The following is a 27,107-nucleotide window of genomic DNA, read 5'->3' as shown; positions in this document are numbered from 1 at the left end:
AGTAGCCTTCTGGTTATGTCAGACAGAGACTGGGTGCGGTATATCATTGCCGTGAGGAACACGCTGCCAGTGGTCGATGAGTTGCATCGCCCCATGATGCTATGTCGGAATACTGTCACAGTTTCAGCTGGACAGGCGGTGTAAACATAACAGACTCCAGAACAACTGGTGGCCGGTGTATTTTCTCATCCAAGGGGCGGTAGAGAATACTCTATGTCAGGAAAGAGTATGGTTCTTGAATAACTCCTGAAAAGCGACTCCTACATAAACAACGATTCCACCGTGATTTGCCGACATACGATAATTACCTATGAACGAAGTGATAATTATCTATGAGTAAAGTGATAATTATATATGCGCGAAGTGATAATACCCATGAGCAACGTAATAATTATATAATATAAACATTATCAAACTGTTACTTGGCTGAAAACAGTCTTCGCAACACTGCTAGTGTAAGATCCAAAACATACTTTGATACCGTATCAGATACGTCACCACCGGATGACCATTTAGTGTTTGTTTCAGTATTAGCCACCATCAGCCATGAATGTATACTTTCTTCTGCCCAAGTGCTGAATCGATGCAATTTGGATACGACATTGAACAGGGTCTTGGGATTTTCAACCAGGATTGAGTTAGCTAACGACCATGTTTTGATATAAAAACACAAAAGGAAATATTAAAAAAGCAATAGTTTATTATTTCATTAAATTGTTTTTATATGACAACTGCAAGTGTCGACATTCGCCATCCCTAAAACTATTTCCCAAAGTTTGATTCGATCATGTTGTTGAATTCTGGAATAAAAACACATGATTAAAAAAATTTGATTTTTAAAATTCGTCCCATTTTGGTTTTTCCACCCAAATAATGTTGTATTCGAAGGTCACATTTTCCTTATTAGGTCATTATAAAGTTTGGATAATGTACTAAAGATACCATTACAAATTTTGTCACTTTTGCGACAATATTCTAAACGGTAGGTTGAGATGGTAATATGACTGCTAACTCTGTAGGTCTCACAGGCAGCTTGGGTTGTATACTCCCCATGGAGCTGAGAATGAGTGCACATTGATCCACTCACCGGGGTAATAATGTAGCGCTGTTGAGCATGCTTTAAGGTGTGGAATTAGCGCAATATAAACATTCTTTGTTTGTTTGTTCGTTAACACAATATTCCAGCTATGTAACGGCGGGGTGTAAGTAATTGAGTCCGGACCCGACTCTACGTAATTCCTGTCCCATCTACGTGGCGTTCTATGTAGTTCTAGTCTATATACGTGATACAGAACGAGAGTCGAGAGGGTATGAGGTGTGTGTGTGTGTGTGTGTGTGTGTATGTGTGTGTGTGTGTTTGTGTGTTTGCGCATCTGTGTGTGCGTGTGTGTGTGATTGTTATAAGCGTGTTCGTTATAAACGTAGTATACTGTAGAGAGAGAGAGTTTAGAGAGAGAGAGTTTATTGCAGTAAAGGGGCCACCGGCCCATTCCGCAATAAACTCTCTCTCTCGTAGTATACTGTATTTAAAAAACGAAAACATTACTTATGGCAATATGAATTTGTATATAAAAAGAAAGCCTAAGGGATTTAGAATCGGCAGTGAGTATCTAAAACAATCATGTGATCAAAAATACAATTTTCAAAGTTATTTTTGCTTTTGCGTATATAAGCATATTACCTCCAGCAGACAATACTCCATCGTGGTTTCTGTCCGCCCGCCTCATCTTCCATCGGATACGACGTCTTGGAGTTGCAAAGATGGCCGACATGATCGCAGACACAATCCTCATCTCGCGCCGATCCAAGATGCCGTCATGGTTCCAATCAAACGTTGAGATAAGCAGGGGTTCCGAGTTTCTTTTCACCGGCACTGTTAAATAGGAGAGTATATGGTAACCAACATGATACAGATCGAAAGAAGTGGAGCACGAAGACATAATTCGTGCTTAATTTAACATGTTGTTGATGAGACTAATCCGCTTAATCTGTTCCTTTATGGAGCAGAACCTTTGTCCTTTCTGGGGGCACGGGTGACCCAGTCGTCTAAGGCGCCGCGATTCGCTGTGCATAGTTGCGTCCTTTGGGCACGCCAGAAACCTATGATTGTGGGTTCGAATCCCTGTTCGCCCCGATTATGTTTCTAGGTTTGTCAGCACCATACCCATGCTCGTGGGTTTCACCGAAGTGGTAAACGTCTGAGACCTACATCACTTCGGGCTTTCCTCCCACATTAAGCTGACACGCCGTGATATAACTGGAATACTGTTAAAAGCGGCGTTAAACCCAACTCACTCACTCACTTTGTCCTTTCTTGAAACACCTGTAAAATGAATTGACAAAAAATAGTATTTCTATCGCCATATATTTAAATTGGAATTTCTTGACACGAAAGAAAGTCATTCTTATACTTAATCATTTTGTTAGAAGCATTTACTCTTTCAGTGTGGGTTTGTATGACAATGAACTTTTATATGTGACCTTGTTTGTTTTTATTATTGATACCACTTCATCGCCGGATGATGCTTTTACAAAGCTGTCAAAACGGATTCACTCTAGATCTGTTTGGCCCTTATAACAATGTAATTACCGGAACCCCGGCGGATACAGAGGCAACCACCGCCGTCTTCTACTTCCTATTGCTGTTATTTCAACGGAACCCAATTTGTAGTGCAGGCTGCATTACTGTGTGTGAAGGCAAAGAGAACAGGCATACCTACCATGCGAAGGAGTGTGTTTCTTTGTATTTAAGGCCAGGTAGAAAGTATTTTTCTTTCTTTCAAATATGACTGGGTAGGGAGGGATAACCATGTTTTAAATTTCTATAGTATAGGTTACAAATAAATATGTGTAAACCTAGTTCAATGTTCCTCATGAATTCATCTGGTCACGTACTCTGCAGCACGAAGGTGAAAAGAGTCGGAGTCCCTTGCATAAATGACATTTTAGTTGAAGTCATTTCTTAAAAGTGCTTAAAAAAAAGAATAATGTAGAGCGCGGGCGGGTGGACATTTATTAACAAGCCTGAATAATATTTTTAAAAGGTGATTCATTCTAACACACATAAAATGTGACTTATACAATATATAACACTTACATGAGGCTGCAACTGCTATTAACATTCCAAGGATGAGGATGTTCATTTTGACATCAACAGTCAGAGGTCTCCTTCCTACACAGATGTACATCCAGGGTCTGCTCGTGTATATCTACATGTGCCCCTCCCCGCTCGCTGACTGGGTAATAAACTGTAACAAGAAACTTAAATAGAGGAGTGTAAATGTACACATCCGCCGGAAGTATAACTCGAGTCCCTGTTACAACGTAGTTGCTACCAATGATGTCGCAAAGGCCACCTGGTAATGTTATTGAGACGAGCTCAACATAATTATCAAAATATGATCAGACTGGATTACCCTCGTAGAAAATTCCCGGGTAGAATAAACCCAACGAGTGTCCAAGGCAATAGGTGTCCCGATGAAATACTTGTACCTAGCAACGACGTCCAAAGCAACGAGTGTATCAAACGTCAAAGGCGACGATCTTCCCAGGCAGCAAGTGTTCAAGACAGTCAATGTCCCAGGAAACGAGTGTAAAAAAGGCAACGAGTGTCTCGATGCAATAAATGTCAAAGGCGACGATCTTCCCAGGCAGCAAGTGTTCAAGACAGTCAATGTCCTAGGAAACGAGTGTCAAAGGCAACGAGTGTCTCGATGCAATAAACGTCAAAGGCGACGATCTTTCCAGGCAGCAAGTGTTCAAGACAGCCAATGTCACAGGAAACGAGTGTCAAAGGCAACGAGTTTCTCGATGCAATAAATGTCAAAGGCGATGACCTTCCAAGGCAGCAAGTGTTCAAGACAGCCAATGTCCCTGGAAACGAGTGTCAAAGGCAACGAGTGTCTCGATGCAATAAATGTCAAAGGCGACGATCTTCCCAGGCAGCAAGTGTTCAAGACAGCCAATGTCACAGGAAACGAGTGTCAAAGGCAACGAGTGTCTCGATGCAATAAATGTCAAAGGCGACGACCTTCCAAGGCAGCAAGTGTTCAAGACAGCCAATGTCCCTGGAAACGAGTGTCAAAGGCAACGAGTGTCTCGATGCAATAAATGTCAAAGGCGACGATCTTCCCAGGCAGCATGATTAGTGTTCAAGGCAGCCAATGTCGAAGGAAACAAATGTCTCGATGCAATAAATGTCAAAGGCGACGATCTCCCCAGGCAGCAAGTGTTCAAGACAGCCAATGTCCCAGGACCCGAGTATCTCGATGCAATAAATGTCAAAAGCGACGATCTTCCCAGGCAGCAAGTGTTCAAGACTGTCAATGTCCCAGGAACGGAGTATCTCGATGCAATAAATGTCAAAGGCGACGATGTTCAAGGAAACGACTCAACGAAAACTCTGAGAGCTCGTACCTTGGCTCACATTACTGACCATTGCTTCCTCTGGCCCAGGTCCGATGTCCTACTGACCACCGTGATGCAAGTGTGATCAGATATCTACGAAGCGTATGGCAAATAAGGACCAAAACAGGTTCCATGACCCTCCATATCCACGTGTGGGGATTCCCAAACTTGCTGAAGAGTTCAGTAAAATGAATTATAAGTTTCAATGTGTGAAGTGAATGATTGCGTACTTGGTTTTATTGGTTAAGATTCGATAACACGTACTTACGAACCGCTATAGCTATTTACTATTTACAGAGAAACTCAATTCCCACGCCATTCATCAACATCCCCACCTGCTGTCTGTTTAACTCAACTTATGACCATGCCACCTTCGTTGCCTGGTACGATACACAGTGAGGGGTAGGTAGTTACACTGATTAGGTTACAGGAATTACCATTCCAAATAAAGTGACCAGATAATATACACAGATTAGGATATAGGTTACACGTAGTTTGGTTATTTCACAAGCACGCTGTTTACTGGGCTGTGGGCGGTTCTCTTTGCCACTCGCGTCACTTCAATTAACCTATTTGTACTCCCTGGCGCTGAAAGGGGACCCGGAAACCATATGTAGTTATGCATCAAATGAACGTTTATCATTATCAAACTACTGGAAGATTGAATACAACGGGGTCGACCTCATAAATGGAGCGGAATATAGCCTTTCCCTTAAATTGATTGTTTTGGTTGAGGTGAGGTGAAATGGGGTTTAACGGGTGTCCCAGTCGTCTAAGTTGCGTCCCTTGGGCACGCCAGAAACCTATGATTGTGGGTTCGAATCCCGGTTCGCCCCGATTATGTTTCTAGGTTTGTCAGCACCATGCCCGTGCTCGTGGGTTTCACCGAAGTGGTAAACGTCTGAGACCTGTCTCACTTCGGGCTTTCCTCCCACATTCAGCTGAGACGCCGTGATATAATTTGAATACTGTTTAAAGCGGCGTTAAACCCAACTCACTTACTCACCCAAGATTATTGCACTTATATAGCGACGTGTATGTGTGTGTGTGTGGCTGCTTGTACTAGTCCGGACTGATGCCGATTTATAGTGCTAGCCCACTGAGATACCATGCCGCAGTTTAACATGAATACCCCACTCAGACACAGTATACTGACTCGGAGCCGACCAGTCCTTGTTTTAGCCCCTTAATGCAGAGCGCCAGGCAGGGTAACAACAAGTACCATCTTTTAACGTCTTTTGGTATGACGCGGTCGGGGATCGAACCCCGGACCTTCCGCTCTCCGGGCGGACGCTCTACCATTAGACCACGGAGGCGGTCTGTTTTGGTTGATGTCGCTGTGGGTGTTAGAATGGGTCCCTAGCAAACTTGGCTTGTACGGTGTGGATCGGGTGGTCAAGCTCAGTTGTTTGCGTCTCATCGTACTCCGACGGCGTGGGTTGATGTTCGTAATATACATCACTGGTTTAGCTGGTCCTGACATAGTTATCCACAGACCGCCGTCATGTAGCTGGGATATTGCTGTGTGTTTAGCAAAGTACTCATCATATTGTCCTTGGAGGTTTAGGCGGTCAGATTTCATGACAGGGCAAATCGTAACCCGATGATGTGGAACGATGCTCATGCTGTCGGTCACTGGTCTGTCTGGTCCATTGTCGATTACGCACAGGCCGTAGTGGAATAGTCAAATATTTCTGACTGCGGCGTTAAACAACATTCACTCGGTTTCATCTCTATATATCTGTGATATATTTTATAAGAAAGCTATTATGAAAAGAGCCTTTACAAATTATTTGTTGAAATATATCTTTCTATGAGTGTATGGTATAATTTTGCTATCAGCGTTTCCTAGACTTGGGAGGTCCCTAGAGTATTAATGCCGTACACATAAGTCAATAAACCAAACAAGCACTAGCAAGCAAAAGTAAACTTTCCAATTGAGATAGCACACACACACAAACACTCTCCCTCTTTCTCTCACACACACAAACACACAGAGAGTTCTGAGAACTCACCAGCATGCCACGTAGAAGAAATAAAACAGAATTTGATTTTAATGTTCGATATTCTTTATTAATTGCTGGATTCCAGCATGCCATATAACCACAATGACACGCGTCTCAGTTAATGTGCAAACAAAGAGACTGATCTACCTAGGGTAAATATACTACCACATAATCTATGCACTGAGTACGAGGTTTTTGTCAGTTTTAACACCTCAACCAACTCACGCATTTACTGAATGACATTGATATTTTCCTTTGCTGAGTTGGCGACGTCACATTCAGTACACCAATATATCCCGCTCTCCCAATTCCACAAGTGTAATAAATCTTGTTTTCGGCATATACACTTGTTTGCATTTCCGTATCTCGTACAGCTAGTTGTTCCCGCTTCGAAGCGGGAGAGACCTTGTATACTCGACGTTTATTGTTGTAATACAGATCTTCTCCAGTGTTATCCACAGCTATTGTCTGTATGGCATATTTTTTGCCTTGCACCAAAACTTTGATTTTAAATGTATCATAAGAATAATAGGCTATGCTGTGGATGCTATGCAAATATATCCTTGCATTATGTGGATCGACAGCAGTTGTGTATAGTTCATACTTGAAATGAAAAACACGACCATTCAAATGGATTCCAGTTAATGTCATACTGCTTAAAAGATAAGTGTTAGTGATCCTTCTGCTTTGGCGTCGTTTGTGGCGAGGTTTCATCTTTACCAGAAACAAAATCTGCTTCTTATTGTCAACACCGACACTAAAGGCAGCCGCAACATTGTTTTTCATTATGCAACAGTTCTTCACATCTAATGTACAGGAGATGAGATGACTTGGTGTTGTTGGTTTGCCTAATATTCCTGTCAGCAAGAGGATATGTTTTGATGATGAGACATAGGCGACAGAGATGACGTTGGTTACGTCCGTATGAGGGTACGCCTTGAAAGTGTTGTTGACGAGTTGACGAACCTTGCAGTTGGAATCAATGGGGACAAGGAGCAATCGCGGATCCTGTTTCTTCTCTGGAACATTAGCTGCTGCTTCCGAGTGAGTGAGTGAGTGAGTGAGTGAAGTGAGTGAGTGAGTTGGGTTTAACGCCGCTTTTAACAGTATTCCAGTTATATCACGGCCTGTCAGCTTTATGTGGGAGGAAAGCCCGAAGTGACGCAGGTCTCAGATGTTTACCACTTCGGTGAACCCACGAGCACGGGTATTGTGCTGACAAACCTAGAAACATAATCGGGGCGAACCGGGATTCGAACCCACAATCATAGGTTTCTGGCGTGTCCAAGGGACGCAAATCTGCACAGCGAATCGCGGCGCCTTAGACGACTTGGCCACCCGTGCCACTCTGCTGCTTCTGAAACAGTTTAACGTCCAGATTAAGATTCTTGAACTTATATAGCAACTCGCATGCTTGTCTGTATCGAAAGGTCGCTATAATGGCACATTAAAGACGTTGTTATCCATAAATTGTGTCTACTTTGTCACTGATCAAACCATGCCGCAGTTTAACACGGATATTCCACTCAGACACTGTATACTGACTCTAAGCATACCAGTCCTGGTTTTAGCCCTAATGCTGAGCGCCAGGTAGGGAAACAAGTTTCATCTTTTAGCGTCTTTTGGGATGACGCGGCCGGGTATCGAAGCACCAACATTTCGCTCTGCAGGCAGACGCTCTAACCACTACAGCGCAGTGGTTGATATCATGAGCAACGGTTCATGTCGCCCGGGTACGTTTCACGCCAAGAGGGCTGAGACAGGACCAGCTCACTTCCTTTCAACCAGATTACAATCAAACAAAATCGTTTCATTTGGCATGAATTGTCCCTTTTATTTCATAACCGCATTTAACCCTTTGAATGATAGTTTAATGTAGTGTTGTAAGAACACAATTATTCTGGTGACATTAGATCCACGAATAACAAATCGTCTGAATCATCATCTGTTAGGCACCAGATCTCTTATTTCTTATGTCTTATGTATTACTGGCTACAGACCCCCGTATTGGAACTAGTAAACATTTTCAATTTTCAATTCATTCACGGACAACTTCATAGCCCATCCGACCCGTGAATATCCGGGGTAGAATAGGTCTTCAGCAACCCATGCTTGCCGTAAGAGGCAACTATGCTTGTCGTAAAAGGTGACTAACGGGATCGGGTGGTCAAGCTCGCTGACTTGGTTGATGCATGTCATCGATCCCAATTGCGTAGATCGATGCTCATGATGTCAATCACTGGATTGTCTGGTCCAGACTCGATTATTTACAGACCGCCGTCATATAGCCGGAATATTGCTGAATGCGGCGTTGAACAACAAACAAACAAAATCATAGCCCATCGTCATCCGGAAGGCTCCACTGAGAGGTTACAACAGCCGAAATGAAAGGAAGAAGGGGGATGCTGTGTTGATGTTGCAGGGTACTACACAACTTTAACACTGGATTCGGTACTGATAAATTCTTTGAGGTAAGGTCCATGGCCAGGAGAATAATTGTCCCTTACAAATAATCGGAGATAATAAGAAAGCCTTATTATTTCAGTGGCTTCTCTATAACCACTATTTGGGGAAGTTATTTATGTTTATTGTGAAGCAAAGATAAAATGCTCGGGTAAATATAATAGACACAATAACAAAGTCGAAAGCAGGATTTTTAAAAACAGATAATATCCTTACCCATTTTGCGCGCTTCCCGAACTGTTTGAAGCGCCGGCAAATGAATATTTACATGGCCTTTGTAGACGATGTTGTTTCTGACTCCCCAAAGTTGACTATTGTTTGTTGGTAATTCCTTAATGATGAAGGAAATGGAAAATAGACTTAGTATATAATAGACTTACTTTACACCCATAGGACACTCAATGTAATCACTGAATTCTCCATTCGCAAACAAACATTGACATAATAATATACAACCAATGCACGCCATAGAATAATCTGTACCGATTATCTGCCGACACATGACGCAAAACACATCACTGTAGTGGAAATTATATTTACCGTATTCGACGTAATAAGCGCCCAGGGCGATCTTAAAATTAAAAAATAGGGGGCTCTTATTAGAATGGTATTTTGGTGAAAAAAAAACAGAGTTGAAAGATAAATTTCGTGGTTTATGCTGACAGCCTGACATTTTTATATACGACAGATATATTTTTCATGAATGTAATTGCCCATAATTAAGGGTGCATATAACGCACGAGTGCGTATTATACACGAATAAATAAGTCTTGTGTACATTGATCAATCGGAAGGGGTGCTTTTTGGGATTGTTCACTAGCCAATATATTAACAAATATCGCCATGGGCGCTTATTAGAGCGGGGCGCTTTTTACGTCGAATACAGTATGTGTAACTGAAAAGTCAGTAATGACACCAGGCGTTCGTGAATAGGGCAAGCATATCCTGCTCGGTCGGTAGCACCCGCCACTCCAGCAATTTGTTTGGAAAGTAATCGTTTCTGGCCTAATTATAATGCCACACCCAGCAATACTCCTACCATGCGACTGAGACCTGTAAACAATCGAGTCTGGACCAGACAATCGCTTGATTAGTATCATGAGCAGTTATTGAGGGTCTTTCATGAGCAAAGATTAAAAAAGAAATTATCCTCACTGTAAATGCATTTTGACCTCCAAAAAGGTGGTAACCTCAAGAGAAATTTAATGTTACAAAGGAAGAGGTTGTGGAGGTGTTAAATGATTATACATATCTCGATGTGCTATATATTCAAACGCTTTTGTAAGATGGCCCTGCCCTGTGAGTAAGGACAAAACAATTCAGTTGTATGTCCTATCTGTAATAAGGTGATGTTAAAACACGCATCTTTTTATAAAATGCAAAATTCCTTTTGCTCGGGTCTGAAGTTTGGGGCTTTAAAATTTGAGTGAGTGAGTGAGTATGGTTTTACGCTGCTTTTAGCAATATTCCAGCAATATCACGGCGGGGTAGACCAGAAATGGGCTTCACACGTTGCACCCATGTCGGGAATCGAACCCGGGTCTTCGGCGTGACGAGCGAACGCTTTAACCACTAGGCTACCCGACCTCCCCCTTTTAAATTTGAAATTCTATCGAGAAGACCAACCTGCTAGATTGTAAAAGGTTTCTGTACATGTGTCTTTCCATTAATTCAACGGCGTTAAGTGTATGTGAACGAAGTCTAAAAATAGATGTTCTCCAGAAATGACCTCCTTAGATGACCTTAGCCACTGTATTTGGAACGGAGGCCTAACGTACCATGAAATCATTTTGACTATGACTACTTCATTTATAATATCTATTTGCTTGTGCTTGTACATATACATACTTTACGGTAATCATTTTGTAGGCAGGCATGTAGTAATTAAATAATTAAATGGGATACTTTATCACCGACGTCAATAAACTGATTTATGTGTAAGTGAATACATAATGTATTATCTAGCAGTATATCATGGTATTGATAAGGTTTTTGAGATAAAATTTAAGAATATCAGAAAAGTACTTGTACATATTGTCTTATGAAGTTTCGTATAAAGATGAAGATTCTCCGTATTTAGCCTAGGGTGCTACTTGTAGACAGTTTAAACACAATATTAAAATCAGATATCAACAAAGATCTGAGAACCTCCAATCACCGGTCATGTCAGAACGTCGACCTTTCACGAACTTTGACCTATCAATGACATAACTAACACGTGCCGACATTAACCAATCAGAAGGCAACTATCTCGAGTTATACGGCACCAGTTTCAAACTGGCGACTTCTATTCCACCTAAGCTTTGAAAATTAATTTGACAAAGTTCTTGATTCACAATATGATATCTGAACAAAACTAACATTATGGAATGTCTAACAGATGGCCAAGATTATATGGCAGTAGTTTCAACGGGCTATTCAAAATCAATTCCGTTCAAATATTTATCCCATTCCCGTGAGATAGACGATGATTTAGACTGCATCAGTCGAACAGCCCATAACTGTCGTTTGGAATACCACGTAACTGTTTCGATGTTGCATAACTACTGTCACTTTCCTGATCTGGTAAGCGACACTCTGACTGGTCAGATGAAAGGTTAATTGTTGTTGTTTAACGTCGCGCTTAGCAACATTCCAGATTTAGATCTGCATGACGGAGGCCTGTAAATGATTGATAATAAAGTCGGGAACAGACTCTCTATTGATCGCTATTATGTCCAACGATCCATGCTGTTCTGGTACGCTGACACCTTGTCACCGATCCTGACCACCCGAACAACATAGGTTAGTAGGACTACATTATAACCCCGTATCCCAACGTAGTCATCTCTTATATAACGACTAGCAATGGGGTGCTGGGTATACGTCTACCCCGGTTCCCTTCACAACCTAGTCACCTCTTATATAACGACTAGCAATGGAGTGCTGGGTATACGTCTACCCCGGTTCCCGTCACAACCTAGTCACCTCTTATGTAACGACTAGCAATGGAGTGCTGGGTATACGTCTACCCCGGTTCCCTTCACAACCTAGTCACCTCTTATATAACGACTAGCAATGGAGTGCTGGGTATACGTCTACCCCGGTTCCCTTCACAACCTAGTCACCTCTTATATAACGACTAGCAATGGGGAGCTGGGTATACGTCTAACAGGGTCCCTTCACAACGTAGTCACCTCATATATAACGACTAGCAATGGGGTGCTGGGTATACGTCTACCCCGGTTCCCTTCACAACCTAGTCACCTCTTATATAACGACTAGCAATGGAGTGCTGGGTATACGTCTACCCCGGTTCCCTTCACAACCTAGTCACCTCTTATATAACGACTAGCAATGGGGTGCTGGGTATACGTCTACCCCGGTTCCCTTCACAACCTAGTCACCTCTTATATAACGACTAGCAATGGAGTGCTGGGTATACGTCTACCCCGGTTCCCTTCACAACCTAGTCACCTCTTATATAACGACTAGCAATGGAGTGCTGGGTATACGTCTACCCCGGTTCCCTTCACAACCTAGTCACCTCTTATATAACGACTAGCAATGGAGTGCTGGGTATACGTCTACCCCGGTTCCCTTCACAACCTAGTCACCTCTTATATAACGACTAGCAATGGAGTGCTGGGTATACGTCTACCCCGGTTCCCTTCACAACCTAGTCACCTCTTATATAACGACTAGCAATGGGGAGCTGGGTATACGTCTAACAGGGTCCCTTCACAACGTAGTCACCTCATATATAACGACTAGCAATGGGGTGCTGGGTATACGTCTACCCCGGTTCCCGTCACAACCTAGTCACCTCTTATATAACGACCAGCAATGGGGTGCTGGGTATACGTCTAACCCGGTTCCCTTCACAACCTAGTCACCTCTTATGTAACGACTAGCAATGGGGTGCTGGGTATTCATTTTACGCCGGTTCCCTTCACAACCTAGTCACCTCTTATATAACGACTAGCAATGGGGTGCCGGGTATACGTCTACCCCGGTTCTCTTCACAACCTAGTCACCTGTATGTATGTATGTATGTATGTATGTATGTATGTATGTATGTATGTATGTATGTATGTATGTATGTATGTATGTATGTATGTATGTGTGTGTGTGTTTGTATGTGTGTGTGTTTGTGTGTGTATGTGTTTGCGTGTGTGTGTGTGTTTGTATATGTGTGTGTATGTGTTTGCGTGTGGTTGTTTGTGTGTGTTTGTGTGTTTGTGTGTGTATGTATGTGTATGCGTGTGTGTGTTTGTGTGTGTATTTGTTAGTGTTTGTGTTTGTGTGTGTGTGTGTGTGTTTGTGTGTGTATTTGTATGTGTGTGAGTGTGTGTGTGCGCGCGTGCGCACCCGCATTTGTGTTTGTTTAGAAGGTAAAGTAAAAAGGTTCGTGAAAAAGTTTATATTTCATTTCATTAGACCAAGTTCACTCGTTGCTATGTATTCCATATTTGTTCTCAACGTCTGTGTTTCCATTTTCCATTTGCACTTGACTAGCCCACGTGTCTTCAGTACACTAGCTGTGTATGTCAGGGAGGATCACATTCTCCTTTCATGGCCAACTTTGATAACGATATCCTCAGCTTTAGTTTTGCCATTGCAGACCGTTAAACACGATCCATTTCCTGGTCTGTTCACTCCACTGAGTATGTCTACTCAGGGAACGTGGTCTGGTTACAGTAAATGGATCATTACAGTCGTACTGGGAATACCTGTCTGCAAAAGTTTCCTTTGGGGGTGAAATAGTAGCACCGAGTTCCTGCGTCTGAATTTAATGATTGGATTGTTACACTGTAACGTACCTATTCTACTCAACCACTTTACCATAAGTACCAGTATACCCACGATAGGGATTCTTGTGGACATGTCAAATTGACAGTTCTTTTTCCACGCGGTGAAGCGTAAATCCGACTACACTGTTCTATATAGCAAACTGGTGTAACGATTAAACAACTGCTTTCAGAACTCCTTGATTTGCCAATAAAAGTTGATGTATATTTTGTAATCAATATTTGTTTACCCAAAGGACAGTTTGCAAATCTAAAAGACATACAGTACATTGTGTAGGTACTATGTCCCGGTGCATTAAAATCTCCCGAAATCGGTCAAGCAGTTGATAGTACTTGAGAAGATAACGAACTTCCTTATATACTTGAAGATGTCTAAAGAATACAGTTCTTTTTATGAACATATTGAGATAAGTTCCGTTAACTCAAGATGATGTGAAAGCACGAGATGATCTTCCTCTGAAGACGTCGTGGACGTTTTTACCAACTGCATCAACGATCAGAATGATGTATCATTCCTGGGCCGTTCACAGAAGACAACAAACATGGTGTCCTACGGTAGTGGTATCGTGTCGCTCATTGCTTGTACCCTGTTGGCTTCAACACAAGGACACGCAAAGAAGACCTTCTCTGGACAACTTGTGTCTGGTGTATACATGGAGACAGGGGTCTCCAGCTTCACCTCGTGTCAGTCTCTGTGCTGGTACTCCGTCTCCTGCATGTCCTGCACCTGGGCTACAAGGACGGGCTTGTGTTACCTCAGCAGTGAGACCAGGGACACCTCGCCGGCATCCTTCTCTGTCAGCCCACATCACATCTACTCAGACGCCCTGGTGCCACAGGTTATGTACTTCCTCGATTGTCAGTCATTGTTTTCCCTACAATGTTTTTTTTATGATTCCATACATATTTCAACCTCAGTAAAATCAGATCTTTGTTGAAGCAACCGCTACACTAAGACCTGAGGATATGGATATCCCATTACAGAACGGCCGTACTTCCATTTCGTACCCAGTAAGTTTTCCTACACTAGATGCCACCAGAAGACCACCATTTGACCACTAATTTGGTGAGTAAGTAAGTGAGTTGGGTTTAACGCCGCTTTTAACAGTATTCTAGTTATATCACGGCGTGTCAGCTTCATGTGGGAGGAAAGCCCGAAGTGATGCAGGTCTCAGACGTTTACCACTTCGGTGAAACCCACGAGCACGGGTATTGTGCTGATAAACCTAGAAACATAATCGAGGCGAACCGGGATTCGAACCCACAATTTTAGGTTTCTGGCGTGCCCAAGGGACGCAACTCTGCACAGCGAATCGCGGCGCCATACACGTCTGGGCCACCCGTGCCCCCCTCTGTGTCATGGAAGTCAACACTCGGAGCACATTATGTCAATATATCAGTGAGTGAATGTCGTCTTAACACGAGTAGAAATCATCGTAGAAGCATTTATCATACGACTACTTGATACGACCACATGATAAACAAAAGAACACTGCATACTACAACCACAGGACCAAAACCATAAGCTCTGCGCACAGCTTCATATACTGTGACCACAGAACCGTTATCTGACTGGGCCACCCGTGCCCCCTCGTACGTATAGGAAAAACGTTTAAGAAATAGGTTCGTTTAGCAACACAGTGGTGGGAGGGGAAGGGGGGCAGTAGTAATGTCTCGGCCCAAACATTTCTTTTGAAGTTGACTAAACATGATTGATAAGTGCTACAGAGCTGTATGGTGAAACTCTGGGACTATGAAACGTCCACTGCACCACTAATTTTCAACTAGTTGACGACTAGTAAACAAAAGCGTTTATAATGCCAGTAGTAGACCACTAGTTAACCGGTGTTGATCCGGGAGCGCCACATTTGATATTTAGGAGGTAAACTCATCGTGGCACTACCGCGACCAGTAAGGGCGTAGACACGGTTCATCGACACGGGATGTAAATGAAACGAGAACAAAACAGTACCGCTCATCAATTTCATTACCGTAGTGTTAAAGGGGAAGTGTACACGCAAAAATCACTTTTGATCTTTAATACACTCATTTTTTTCACAGTGAAAGTAGGAAGCTCACAATAGTGTGAAAATGATATGCCGTTATGAGGCCTTCGTTTTTCGAGCTAAACAGGCCTGAGTTATCCCCCTTAGATTATGACGTAATTGGTGCCAATTCAACTGGGTCCCTGTCTATTCTCAACGCAAAAGATATCAAGTACCAGTTTGCGGTAAAACAACATGGCCTACGACACATTCCGGCGCAGTGGTGACTCAGCATAACACTATGCTGGCTGGCATCTGAGACGCTAGAATCACACACCTGTACCTACACCACGTGAAGCGGCTCTAACAAAGCATGATGACGTCATAATGTTAATCAATTGGCACCAATGACGTCATATTGCAAGGGGCATAAGCCATGGTGTTTTTGTTGTGGAAATAGAACACTTGGTAAATGTGAAAAATATAAATCGTTTTAATGCGAAAAATATGTTAATAAATTGTGATATTTTTATATTTTTGTCTATGACACTTCTAGGTTAACACTTTTAATGTGGAAAAAGTACAAGAAAAATAGGTTCATTTCCGTGTGAACTTGCACTTTAAGTTTATGCAAGTTAAAATGTATAAAATGTTATAATGCACATATTGATATCAATGTTGATTCCAGGTGACGTAATTCCGAAGTAATTAACGGCACATAATTATTACAGTTGTAACCGGCCCATTGAGCTGTTAAAAAGTAAATTAATTTTATATATGTTTGGGTTGATAAAATAATATTTATGAATGAGTTGTTTCCTCTCTTTTTCAAATGAAGGACAGATAAACAAAAAGTGAAATCCATCTCCTGTGTCACGCAATGAGCATTTCCTTCCAGTAAATGTTATTTTCCTCCATCCGCCTGTTTCATCTGGTAAATTGTGATCGGATGTTCTGAACTGAAGTGGCATTTAATTTAAACAGTTATTTCTTTTCAATCATATAATCTTTTGGGAGATTTATCTCCTGCAGCTATCCAGGATTGCAACTGGACATCATTTAGTTTATCCGTAACTATATTTTTTAGATAACCTTGACTTTGAATTTTGTGTGAGGTGGGCTTGACACAGAATGTTTGCTTCTTTAGCGCGTTATTTGTAAACACATCCGCATCGTGAGTAGCCTCACTGCCAGTTGGCTCTCCCGGGACAATTTAATTTTCAAATGTGGCTTTCCCTGATAACTTGTGGTTCCCAAGTTAACCACCAGTTAACCACTAGTTTACAAACCTTCATAATGCCGCTAGTTAACGACTAGTTAACACGCCTTCATCATCCGATAGTTAACCAGTTGACCACAAGTTTGCAAGCTTCCTTATGCCGCTAGTTGACCTCCTTCCGACCAGTAGTAAACAAGCCTTCATAATACCGCTAGTTGACCTCCTGCTGACCACTAGTACACACGCCTTCATAATACCGCTAGTTGACCTCCTGCTGACCACTAGTACACACGCCTTCATAATGCCGCTAGTTGACCTCCTGCCGACCACGAGTAAACAAACCTTCATAATGCCGCTAGTTGATCTCCTGCCGACCACGAGTAAACAAGCCTTCATAATGCCGCTAGTTGATCTCCTGCCGACCACGAGTCAACAAAACCTTCATAATGCCCCTAGTTGATCTCCTGCCGACAACGAGTAAACAAACCTTCATAATGCCGCTAGTTGACCTCCTGCCGACCACGAGTAAACAAACCTTCATAATGCCGCTAGTTGACCTCCTGCCGACCACGAGTAAACAAACCTTCATAATGCCGCTAGTTGATCTCCTGCCGACCACGAGTAAACAAGCCTTCATAATGCCGCTAGTTGATCTCCTGCCGACCACGAGTAAACAAACCTTCATAATGCCGCTAGTTGACTTCCTGCTGACCACTAGTAAACAAACCTTCATAATGCCGCTAGTTGACCTCCTGCCGACCACGAGTAAACAAACCTTCATAATGCCGCTAGTTGATCTCTTGCCGACCACGAGTAAACAAACCTTCATAATGCCGCTAGTTGATCTCCTGCCGACCACGAGTAAACAAACCTTCATAGTACCGCTAGTTGACCTCCTGCCTACCACGAGTAAACAAACCTTCGTAATGCTGCTAGTTGACCACTCGTAAACAAGCCTTCATAATGCCACTAGTTGACCTCCTGCTGACCACTAGTAAACAAACCTTCATAATGCCGCTAGTTGACCTCCTGCTGACCACTAGTACACACGCCTTCATAATGCCGCTAGTTGACCTCCTGCCTACCACGAGTAAACAAACCTTCATAATGCCGCTAGTTGACCTCCTGCTGACCACTAGTAAACAAACCTTCATAATGCCGCTAGTTGACCTCCTGCTGACCACTAGTGCACACGCCTTCATAATGCCACTAGTTGACCTCCTGCCTACCACGAGTAAACAAGCCTTCATAATGCCACTAGTTGACCTCCTGCTGACCACTAGTAAACAAACCTTCATAATGCCGCTAGTTGACCTCCTGCTGACCACTAGTGCACACGCCTTCATAATGCCACTAGTTGACCTCCTTCCGACCACAAGTAAACAAGCCTTCATAATGCCGCTAGTTGACCTCCTGCTGACCTCAAGTAAACAAACCTTCATAGTGCCGCTAGTTGACCTCCTTCTGACCACTAGTAAACAAACCTTCATAATGCCGCTAGTTGACCTCCTGCTGACCTCAAGTAAACAAACCTTCATAGTGCCGCTAGTTGACCTCCTGCCGATCACTAGTAAACAAGCCTTCATAATGCCGCTCGTTGACCTCCTGCTGACCACTAGTAAACAAGCCTTCATAATGCCGCTAGTTGACCTCCTGCTGACCACTAGTACACACGCCTTCATAGTGCCGCTAGTTGACCTCCTTCCTACCACGAGTAAACAAACCTTCATAATGCTGCTAGTTGACCACTAGTAAACAAGCCTTCATAATGCCACTAGTTGACCTCCTGGTGACCACTAGTAAACAAACCTTCATAATGCCGCTAGTTGACCTCCTGCTGACCTCAAGTAAACAAACCTTCATAGTGCCGCTAGTTGACCTCCTGCTGACCTCAAGTAAACAAACCTTCATAGTGCCGCTAGTTGACCTCCTGCTGACCACTAGTGCACACGCCTTCATAATGCCACTAGTTGACCTCCTTCCGACCACAAGTAAACAAGCCTTCATAATGCCGCTAGTTGACCTCCTGCTGACCTCAAGTAAACAAACCTTCATAGTGCCGCTAGTTGACCTCCTTCTGACCACTAGTAAACAAACCTTCATAATGCCGCTAGTTGACCTCCTGCTGACCTCAAGTAAACAAACCTTCATAGTGCCGCTAGTTGACCTCCTGCCGATCACTAGTAAACAAGCCTTCATAATGCCGCTCGTTGACCTCCTGCTGACCACTAGTAAACAAGCCTTCATAATGCCGCTAGTTGACCTCCTGCTGACCACTAGTACACACGCCTTCATAGTGCCGCTAGTTGACCTCCTTCCTACCACGAGTAAACAAACCTTCATAATGCTGCTAGTTGACCACTAGTAAACAAGCCTTCATAATGCCACTAGTTGACCTCCTGCTGACCACTAGTAAACAAACCTTCATAATGCCGCTAGTTGACCTCCTGCTGACCTCAAGTAAACAAACCTTCATAGTGCCGCTAGTTGACCTCCTGCTGACCTCAAGTAAACAAACCTTCATAGTGCCGCTAGTTGACCTCCTGCTGACCACTAGTAAACAAACCTTCATAATGCTGCTAGTTGACCACTCGTAAACAAGCTTTCATAATGCCACTAGTTGACCTCCTGGTGACCACTAGTAAACAAGCCTTCATAATGCCGCTAGTTGACCTTCTGCCTACCACGAGTAAACAAACCTTCATAATGCCGCTAGTTGACCTCCTGCTGACCACGAGTAAACAAGCCTTCATAATGCCGCTAGTTGACCCCCTCCTGCCGACCACTAGTAAACAAGCCTTCATAATGCCGCTAGTTGACCTCCTGCTGACCACTAGTGCACAAGCCTTCATAATGCCGCTAGTTGACCTCCTGCTGACCTCAAGTAAACAAACCTTCATAGTGCCGCTAGTTGACGTCCTGCCGACCACTAGTAAACAAACTTTCATAATGCCACTAGTTGACCACTAGTTCACAAGCCTACATTCAACGATTACATCACTGAGTTACTTTCTTGAAGGAGAAATAGTTTGTGAACGGTCCATTGCAACAGAAGTAATGTGCTCCAAACGTGTTTCACAATGGGATATATTGATTATATTTATATAAAAGAGTAAACAAAGATGAACTGCAATAATACCAAACCATTAGAGACGCAGCGAATGTTACATGTTTTTTTCTCAAAACCGATTAATGCTCAACGGGTCGTGAAAACTCGAGTATGTTCACATTGTCCTGGATTTGATTTTCACACGACCCCATCAAATCAACTGAACAACCTTTACCCACTCACCCATACCTTAGTCCATGTACACTACACATGTACATTCCGAGGAATTACACGTATAGTCAGCGATAGGAATGACACCTACCTATCTTTAAAACTTATACCTAAACGTCTTGTTTGATTTTTATTTCTTTGAAGTTGACGGAGTAGACAAGAATCTATGGATAAAAAACATCTTTATGATACTGTAATAACAAAGAAGTTGTTATCCATAAACGTTTTGTCAACTTTACCTAAACGTCATTGAGTTATCATGAAAATACTTTTTCTAATCCTTGTTGAGTTTCAGTGGAATGTGTATCATAGTTAAACTTAATATTGTTTGTTTGTTGTTTAACGCCGCACTCAGCAATATTCCAGCTGTTTGACGGCGGTCTGTAAATCATCGAGTCTGGACCACATAATCCAGTGATTGACATCATGGACATCTATCCACGCAAATGGAATACGATGACATGCATCAAGCAAGTCAGCGAGCTTGACCACCCGATCCCATTAGTCGCGTCTTACGACAAGCATAGTCGCCTTTTACGGCAAGCATGGGTTTGTGAAGACCTATTCTACCCCGGATCTTAAACTTAATAACGTGTGAGGAGCCTTCTATCTTTTAGTTATTGCATACTAAATTATTTAAACGAGACTTGTTTTAATAAAACTAAATATTCTATGTGTTTCAGAATGGGCAGCATCCGTGTATCAGCAGACCATGCTCTACGGAAGAGATCTGCGTCCCAGTGAAGGCAGGGACTGGCCACATGTGTCTGTACAAGGGTATGTGAATATAAAACGTCAAACCAGAGAATAACCAGCCTCAATTATTGGGCGTAAACGGTCAAATAGCGTGGAAAGATTTATAAATGAATATTAACTGAAAATCAGTGATGACATCAGCTGTCCATTGATAGTTTAAGAATCATTGATTGATTGAGTGTGAGGATGACCCTGTGTGAGTGAGTGAGTGAGTGAGTGAGTGAGTGAGTTAAAATTGAAAGTCATGCTGCAGTATTTCAGCTGTATTTTGACTGGAAAAAGTAAAAAATATATGTCATAATAACATGTGGACTAGAACAGTTAAATAACCAGTAACATATCTGAAATTGTATTTAAAATAAGCATGATATTTTATAGAGAAAAACCAAGTTTATCCTGCGTGATTCAAAATATGTTACGAGTTCTAACATGAAGTGCCGAGTATCCACATTTCAGGGTCTATAAATGACATTGCATTCTTCTCAACAATTTCATTCTGACGTTGCCCAATAATGCACCAATATGTTTGTACATTTCTTCACAGCACGTATCAAAATACTGGTCTGGTGATAAAGTGTTATCAGGGCTCAGGGCGAAATAATGACGTTGTATTCTTCTTAATAATGTCTCAGTGCCATACTGACAATATAGTGTAGTAACGCACCAATATGCTTGTACATTTCTTCACAGCACGTATCCAGATACTGGTCTGATGATAAAGTGTTATCAGGGCTCAGGGCGAAATAATGACGTTGTATTCTTCTTGATAATGTCTCAGTGCCATACTGACAATATAGTGTAGTAACGCACCAATATGCTTGTACATTTCTTCACAGCACGTATCCAGATACTGGTCTGATGATAAAGTGTTATAAGGGCTCAGGGCGAAATAATGACGTTGTATTCTTCTTAATAATGTCTCAGTGCCATACTGACAATATAGTGTAGTAACGCACCAATATGCTTGTACATTTCTTCACAGCACGTATCCAGATACTGGTCTGATGATAAAGTGTTATCAGGGCTCAGGGCGAAATAATGACGTTGTATTCTTCTTAATAATGTCTCAGTGCCATACTGACAATATAGTGTAGTAACGCACCAATATGCTTGTACATTTCTTCACAGCACGTATCCAGATACTGGTCTGATGATAAAGTGTTATCAGGGCTCAGGGCGAAATAATGACGTTGTATTCTTCTTAATAATGTCTCAGTGCCATACTGACAATATAGTGTAGTAACGCACCAATATGCTTGTACATTTCTTCACAGCACGTATCCAGATACTGGTCTGATGATAAAGTGTTATCAGGGCTCAGGGCGAAATAATGACGTTGTATTCTTCTTAATAATGTCTCAGTGCCATACTGACAATATAGTGTAGTAACGCACCAATATGCTTGTACATTTCTAAACAAATGCACGTATGCAAACACAGGATAGTAATTACATAGAACATTCTAACATTGGATGTGATTCAAATGTTAGTTGCTGTGTGCGATGGATAGACTGGCGGTCAAACCCATTCGTTACATACGGCGTAAAACTCAACTCACTCACTTTAAGTAGCTGAGAAACAGATAATCTCTTTTCATATCAAAATAGGTATATTAACACGAGCCGATAACAGTTTAAAGCCCCAAGGCTTGCCGAGGAGGTGTACACTTTATCGACGAATGTTTGTATATTTGATATCAGAAGAGACAAGGGTGAGATACTATTTATTATCCCAAATCATTCTTCCCACTTTTCAGTGTGCAAATAGTATTCTACCGTGGCATTGATGAATGCTTGATTCTGACTGTTTAAAAAGAGGTTTCTTTTCTGCTACAGAAACCCCTTTCAAATATATTAAACCTTTTCACACAAAACCTGTGTATATGAATACATCGATAACCTACATATCGATTCATAACAAATGGCTGGCGATCGATCATCCCTTTATGAACGGTAAAACGTATCTATATTTCCTCTATTACACGCTGGGTCTCAAATACAAGACAGGTCTCTAATACACGCAGAGTCAAGGGCTCTCGCGAAATAAATAGACGGCATAGCGTCTAATAGAGAAAATACGGTAGTTTGAAATCGGATGTTTTTGGCGTTCTTGGCCAACCCTTATTGCTACGTTGATGACACTACAATATTTAACGATATCATTTCCATACAAATTAAATGTTTATGAAGCTGTTAGGGACATTCTATGACGACCAGAATCGGAACAGGCTATTTAATCTTTGAAACAACCGACAATGACAGTAAAATAAAACATTATGAACCATGTTTGAAGAAAATCTATTCATGACAACATATTGTTTACAAACCTTTTTGTGATCTATATTCATTGCCATCTCCGTTTACCACCACCGTAAGGATTTGGCAGGAGAGGATTTAAAAGTCCGTCAGAAAACAGTCCTAGATTCTCCAGCTACCATCGAAAGGCGAAAACAATGTCCCGACATCACTGAAATCAAAGCACACTTGATCACTGAGATTCATTTCAGAACATGAACCACTGTTTCTGGGCCACGACTGTCACATTAATTTTCTTTAACACGCTGGCCTTGAATTCGTGAAAACTTCAAATTGACAGGTCAAATAGCCGGCTTTTCTGCAGCCGTAAAAAGCGTCTAGTCTGCAGCCTAAAAAGCGGCCGTTCCGTCATACTCCAGTACCATTGGTAATTCTAGAGATTCCTGATGACATTTGATTGTGACGTCATGGAACAGATTACGTCACCATGTTCCGGAAAGCATTGTGATGCATTTTCATTGTAGGTATATCTCCTAGAAGATATCGCTTGAGCTCACCCACGCGGAATCTCCCGTGGAATCCAGTTTTGGTTGTAAATAAGTATGTGTACATACAGTGTAGGGTTTATCATCAGAGCCCTGTTCTACACAGCGATCTTAGCGCTAAGATGATCTCCCTTACTTTAACAGAGGCTTGCGATAGGCGTAGTGCTCAGATCGCTCTGTGGAATGAAATCCAGGTTTATTTGTACCTTTTTCCGATTCAATTTTTTGTTTTATTTGTAATGTTTGGGGAATTATGAATGAAATTGGTTTATGCCATTTAATTCTCTATGATTAGCACATTATATCATAGGACTATAGTGATATTATACATACTTAGCTTACTGGATGCTGGTTCTTCCAAGATCAGTGTTTGCCAGGTTAAGAAAACATATTGTTTTTTTCCTTTTGTTATTGTAAGGTGATGTGACTGATGCTACAGCAACTACTGCAACTGACTCGAGTACTAGGGCTGGCACGGACACCACCACGACAACGATGTCTACTACTGATGTCACTGCCTCTCCAACATCAGCATCAGCATATCCAACATCAACTACAATGAATACAGCAGCCTCAACAACAATGACGTCAAGCAGCACAACACATGCCTCTACTACTGTTGTAGAAGCGTCAAGGGCTGGTACGACCAACACAACAGCAACTGTCTCCACAGCAAGGGCTGGTACGACCAACACAACTGCAACTGTCTCCACAGCAAGGGCTGGTACGAACACCACAACTGCAACTGTCTCCACAGCAAGGGCTGGTACGACCAACACAACTGCAACTGTCTCGACAGCAATATCTGGTACGACCAACACAACTGCAACTGTCTCCGCAGCAAGGGCTGGTACGACCAACACAACTGCAACTGTCTCCACAGCAAGGGCTGGTACGACCAACATAACTGCAACTGTCTCCACAGCAATGGCTGGTACGACCAACACAACTGCAACTGTCTCCACAGCAAGGGCTGGTACGACCAACACAACTGCAACTGTCTCCACAGCAAGGGCTGGTACGACCAACACAACTGCAACTGTCTCCACAGCAAGGGCTAGTACGACCAACACAACTGCAACTGTCTCCGCAGCAAGGGCTGGTACGACCAACACAACTGCAACTGTCTCCACAGCAAGGGCTGGTACGACCAACACAATTGCAACTGTGTCTACAGAAAGGGCTGGTGCGACCAACACAACTGCAACTGACTCCACAGCAAGGGCTGGTACGACCAACACAACTGCAACTGTCTCCACAGCAATATCTGGTACGACCAACACAACTGCAACTGTCTCCGCAGCAAGGGCTGGTACGACCAACACAACTGCAACTGTCTCCACAGCAAGGGCTGGTACGACCAACACAACTGCAACTGTCTCCACAGCAAGGGCTGGTACGACCAACACAATTGCAACTGTGTCTACAGAAAGGGCTGGTGCGACCAACACAACAGCAACTGTGTCTACAGCAATGGCTGGTACGACCAACACGATTACAACTGCGTCTACAGCAATGGCTGGTACGACCAACACGATTACAACTGCGTCTACAGCAATGGCTGGTACGACCAACACGACTACAACTGCGTCTACAGCAGGGGCTGGTACGACCAACACGACTGCAACTGTGTCTACCGCAAGGGCTGGTACGACCAACACAATTGCAACTGTGTCTACAGAAAGGGCTGGTACGACCAACACAACTGCAACTGTCTCCACAGCAATGGCTGGTACGACCAACACAACTGCAACTGTCTCCACAGCAAGGGCTGGTACGACCAACACAATTGCAACTGTGTCTACAGAAAGGGCTGGTGCGACCAACACAACAGCAACTGTGTCTACAGCAATGGCTGGTACGACCAACACGATTACAACTGCGTCTACAGCAGGGGCTGGTACGACCAACACGACTACAACTGTCAGTACAGCACAAGCTGATGCGACAACTACTACAACTGCCTCGACTACTGGAGAAGATACCTCTTCAACACCATTGGCAACGACCACTGCAGCTGCGGAGAATGGTATGCTATTTTACAATGCAGATAATTCCGATCCTTTGGCTATTTGTGGAACAATCCTATGTACAAACAAAAGAATATTCGTGAAATTCTGATAAAATTGCTGCTGACTTTATATATTTTCTCATTTTACATGTTTCTACAGATGCGTGTGTATCCGACTGTCTTGGAAAAACAGGACAATATCCCTCTTGCAAAGGCTGCGACATGTTTGCTGTTTGTGAAAAAGGGATTCTGACAGATATGTCCTGCTCTCCTGGAACAGAATGGAATGATCTCATCAAAACATGTGTTCTTAAACCCTCACCTACGTGCCTTTAGCTCAGGCAATGCGCCAAACGGAACGGGCTTGTGCCTTTCCAACAATAGCTGTATATGGTAAAAGAAAGACACGTTTAAATTACACTGAGTATTGACAGTTTACGTCTCGACGATTCTGTTGACTTCGATCTTTATCTAAATCTCCTGAGAATGCATATCAATGATCTGATATCGTTTAATAACAATAGAACAGCCAGTTCCTTCCAATTGATTTACCCATCTGATCTGGAAATAAAGAAGACCGATGAGACTGCCTCTTCTGTTTCGTATTTCGATCTATACAAAAAGAGTGACAAAAAACTCTCCACGAGACAAGAGGGATTACTCCAACCTTTCAAATCTCTCGAAGATTTCAAAAAACGTCATGCGACTCTTGTTCAAAAAGAGTTTGTATCAAGGTTACAACACCCCAGGCCTCAGTAAAGCTTTCAAAACTTTTTTTTATGGTAGATAAATGGAGGACATTCCGAAATTTGACCTATCAGTGACTACAATGATGTCCGATACAATTCCCTATTCTGACTTGTACCATGGTTTTTCAGTTACACAATGACTTGCCTTTGCATGTGTATGTGATTGGAGTCCCCGATGATGCAGGATACGCTCAAGTTTTCGCAAACACTTATCATCACTATTTGATAGAGATGCAGAAACACATGATATAGTCGGAATCCTATAATCGACTCTGCTTTTGGCAGAGGTGTTTTATGAATAAGGAATTATTTTTGTCCCGATTAAATTTATTGAGTGGAACATATGCATAATATTACTCTTCTCGAAAAGTAAGTTCGAAGTCGCTCTCATAGGGTCTTTAAACATTGTGGGAAATATTTAGTTTACAGGACAGTGTAGCCAACATGTACACACGGGTCTGTGAGATAACCAAGTGGTTCCTACTCTCACTCACGCCAAAGACATGGATGTAAAGCGCCAAGACTTGGAGTCAGTTGTTTTGTAAACATTGGGTAAACAATAGTAGTACATAGTTTTCACTGATTTCTAGACTTGCGTTGCAACGAGGCAGGATATTTGCGAAGAATGATATCGCAATCCA

At 42.5% G+C, this 27,107-nt stretch overlaps 2 protein-coding genes across 2 annotated transcripts; one reads left to right on the top strand and one right to left on the bottom strand.

Annotated features, from left to right (window-relative positions):
* Positions 1-682: 682 nt before the first annotated feature.
* LOC124115772 lies at positions 683-3,255 on the bottom strand. The gene is made up of 3 exons (XM_046476888.2): positions 3,098-3,255; positions 1,682-1,873; positions 683-800 (listed from the first exon to the last, which is right to left on the bottom strand). Exons 1-3 carry the CDS (start codon positions 3,186-3,188, stop codon positions 763-765), a joined length of 321 nt encoding a protein of 106 aa, XP_046332844.1. The 5' UTR covers positions 3,189-3,255; the 3' UTR covers positions 683-762.
* A 10,950-nt stretch (positions 3,256-14,205) lies between these two features.
* LOC124115726 (autotransporter adhesin BpaC-like) lies at positions 14,206-26,276 on the top strand. Its single transcript, XM_048385467.1, has 4 exons — positions 14,206-14,505; positions 20,834-20,927; positions 24,125-25,735; positions 25,878-26,276. Exons 1-4 carry the CDS (start codon positions 14,209-14,211, stop codon positions 26,051-26,053), a joined length of 2,178 nt encoding a protein of 725 aa, XP_048241424.1. The 5' UTR covers positions 14,206-14,208; the 3' UTR covers positions 26,054-26,276.
* The last annotated feature ends 831 nt before the right edge of the window (positions 26,277-27,107 follow it).

This window comes from Haliotis rufescens, unplaced genomic scaffold (genome assembly GCF_023055435.1).
Source record: "Haliotis rufescens isolate VD_foot unplaced genomic scaffold, xgHalRufe1.0.p SCAF_59, whole genome shotgun sequence".
Lineage (NCBI taxonomy): Eukaryota > Metazoa > Mollusca > Gastropoda > Lepetellida > Haliotidae > Haliotis > Haliotis rufescens.
Note: the sequence above shows the minus strand (reverse complement) of the source record. Positions and strands in the feature narration are given on the sequence as shown.

Coding starts and splice junctions, on each gene's coding strand:
- LOC124115772 (XM_046476888.2), bottom strand. CDS start 3,188: ATGTACATCTGTGTAGGAAGGAGACCTCTGACTGTTGATGTCAAAATG. Junction 1,874..3,097: donor AATAGCAGTTGCAGCCTCAT/GTAAGTGTTATA, acceptor CCTATTTAACAG/TGCCGGTGAAAAGAAACTCG. Junction 801..1,681: donor TGGAGTATTGTCTGCTGGAG/GTAATATGCTTA, acceptor TTTTTATTCCAG/AATTCAACAACATGATCGAA.
- LOC124115726 (XM_048385467.1), top strand. CDS start 14,209: ATGGTGTCCTACGGTAGTGGTATCGTGTCGCTCATTGCTTGTACCCTG. Junction 20,928..24,124: donor CCACATGTGTCTGTACAAGG/GTATGTGAATAT, acceptor TGTTATTGTAAG/GTGATGTGACTGATGCTACA. Junction 25,736..25,877: donor CACTGCAGCTGCGGAGAATG/GTATGCTATTTT, acceptor ATGTTTCTACAG/ATGCGTGTGTATCCGACTGT.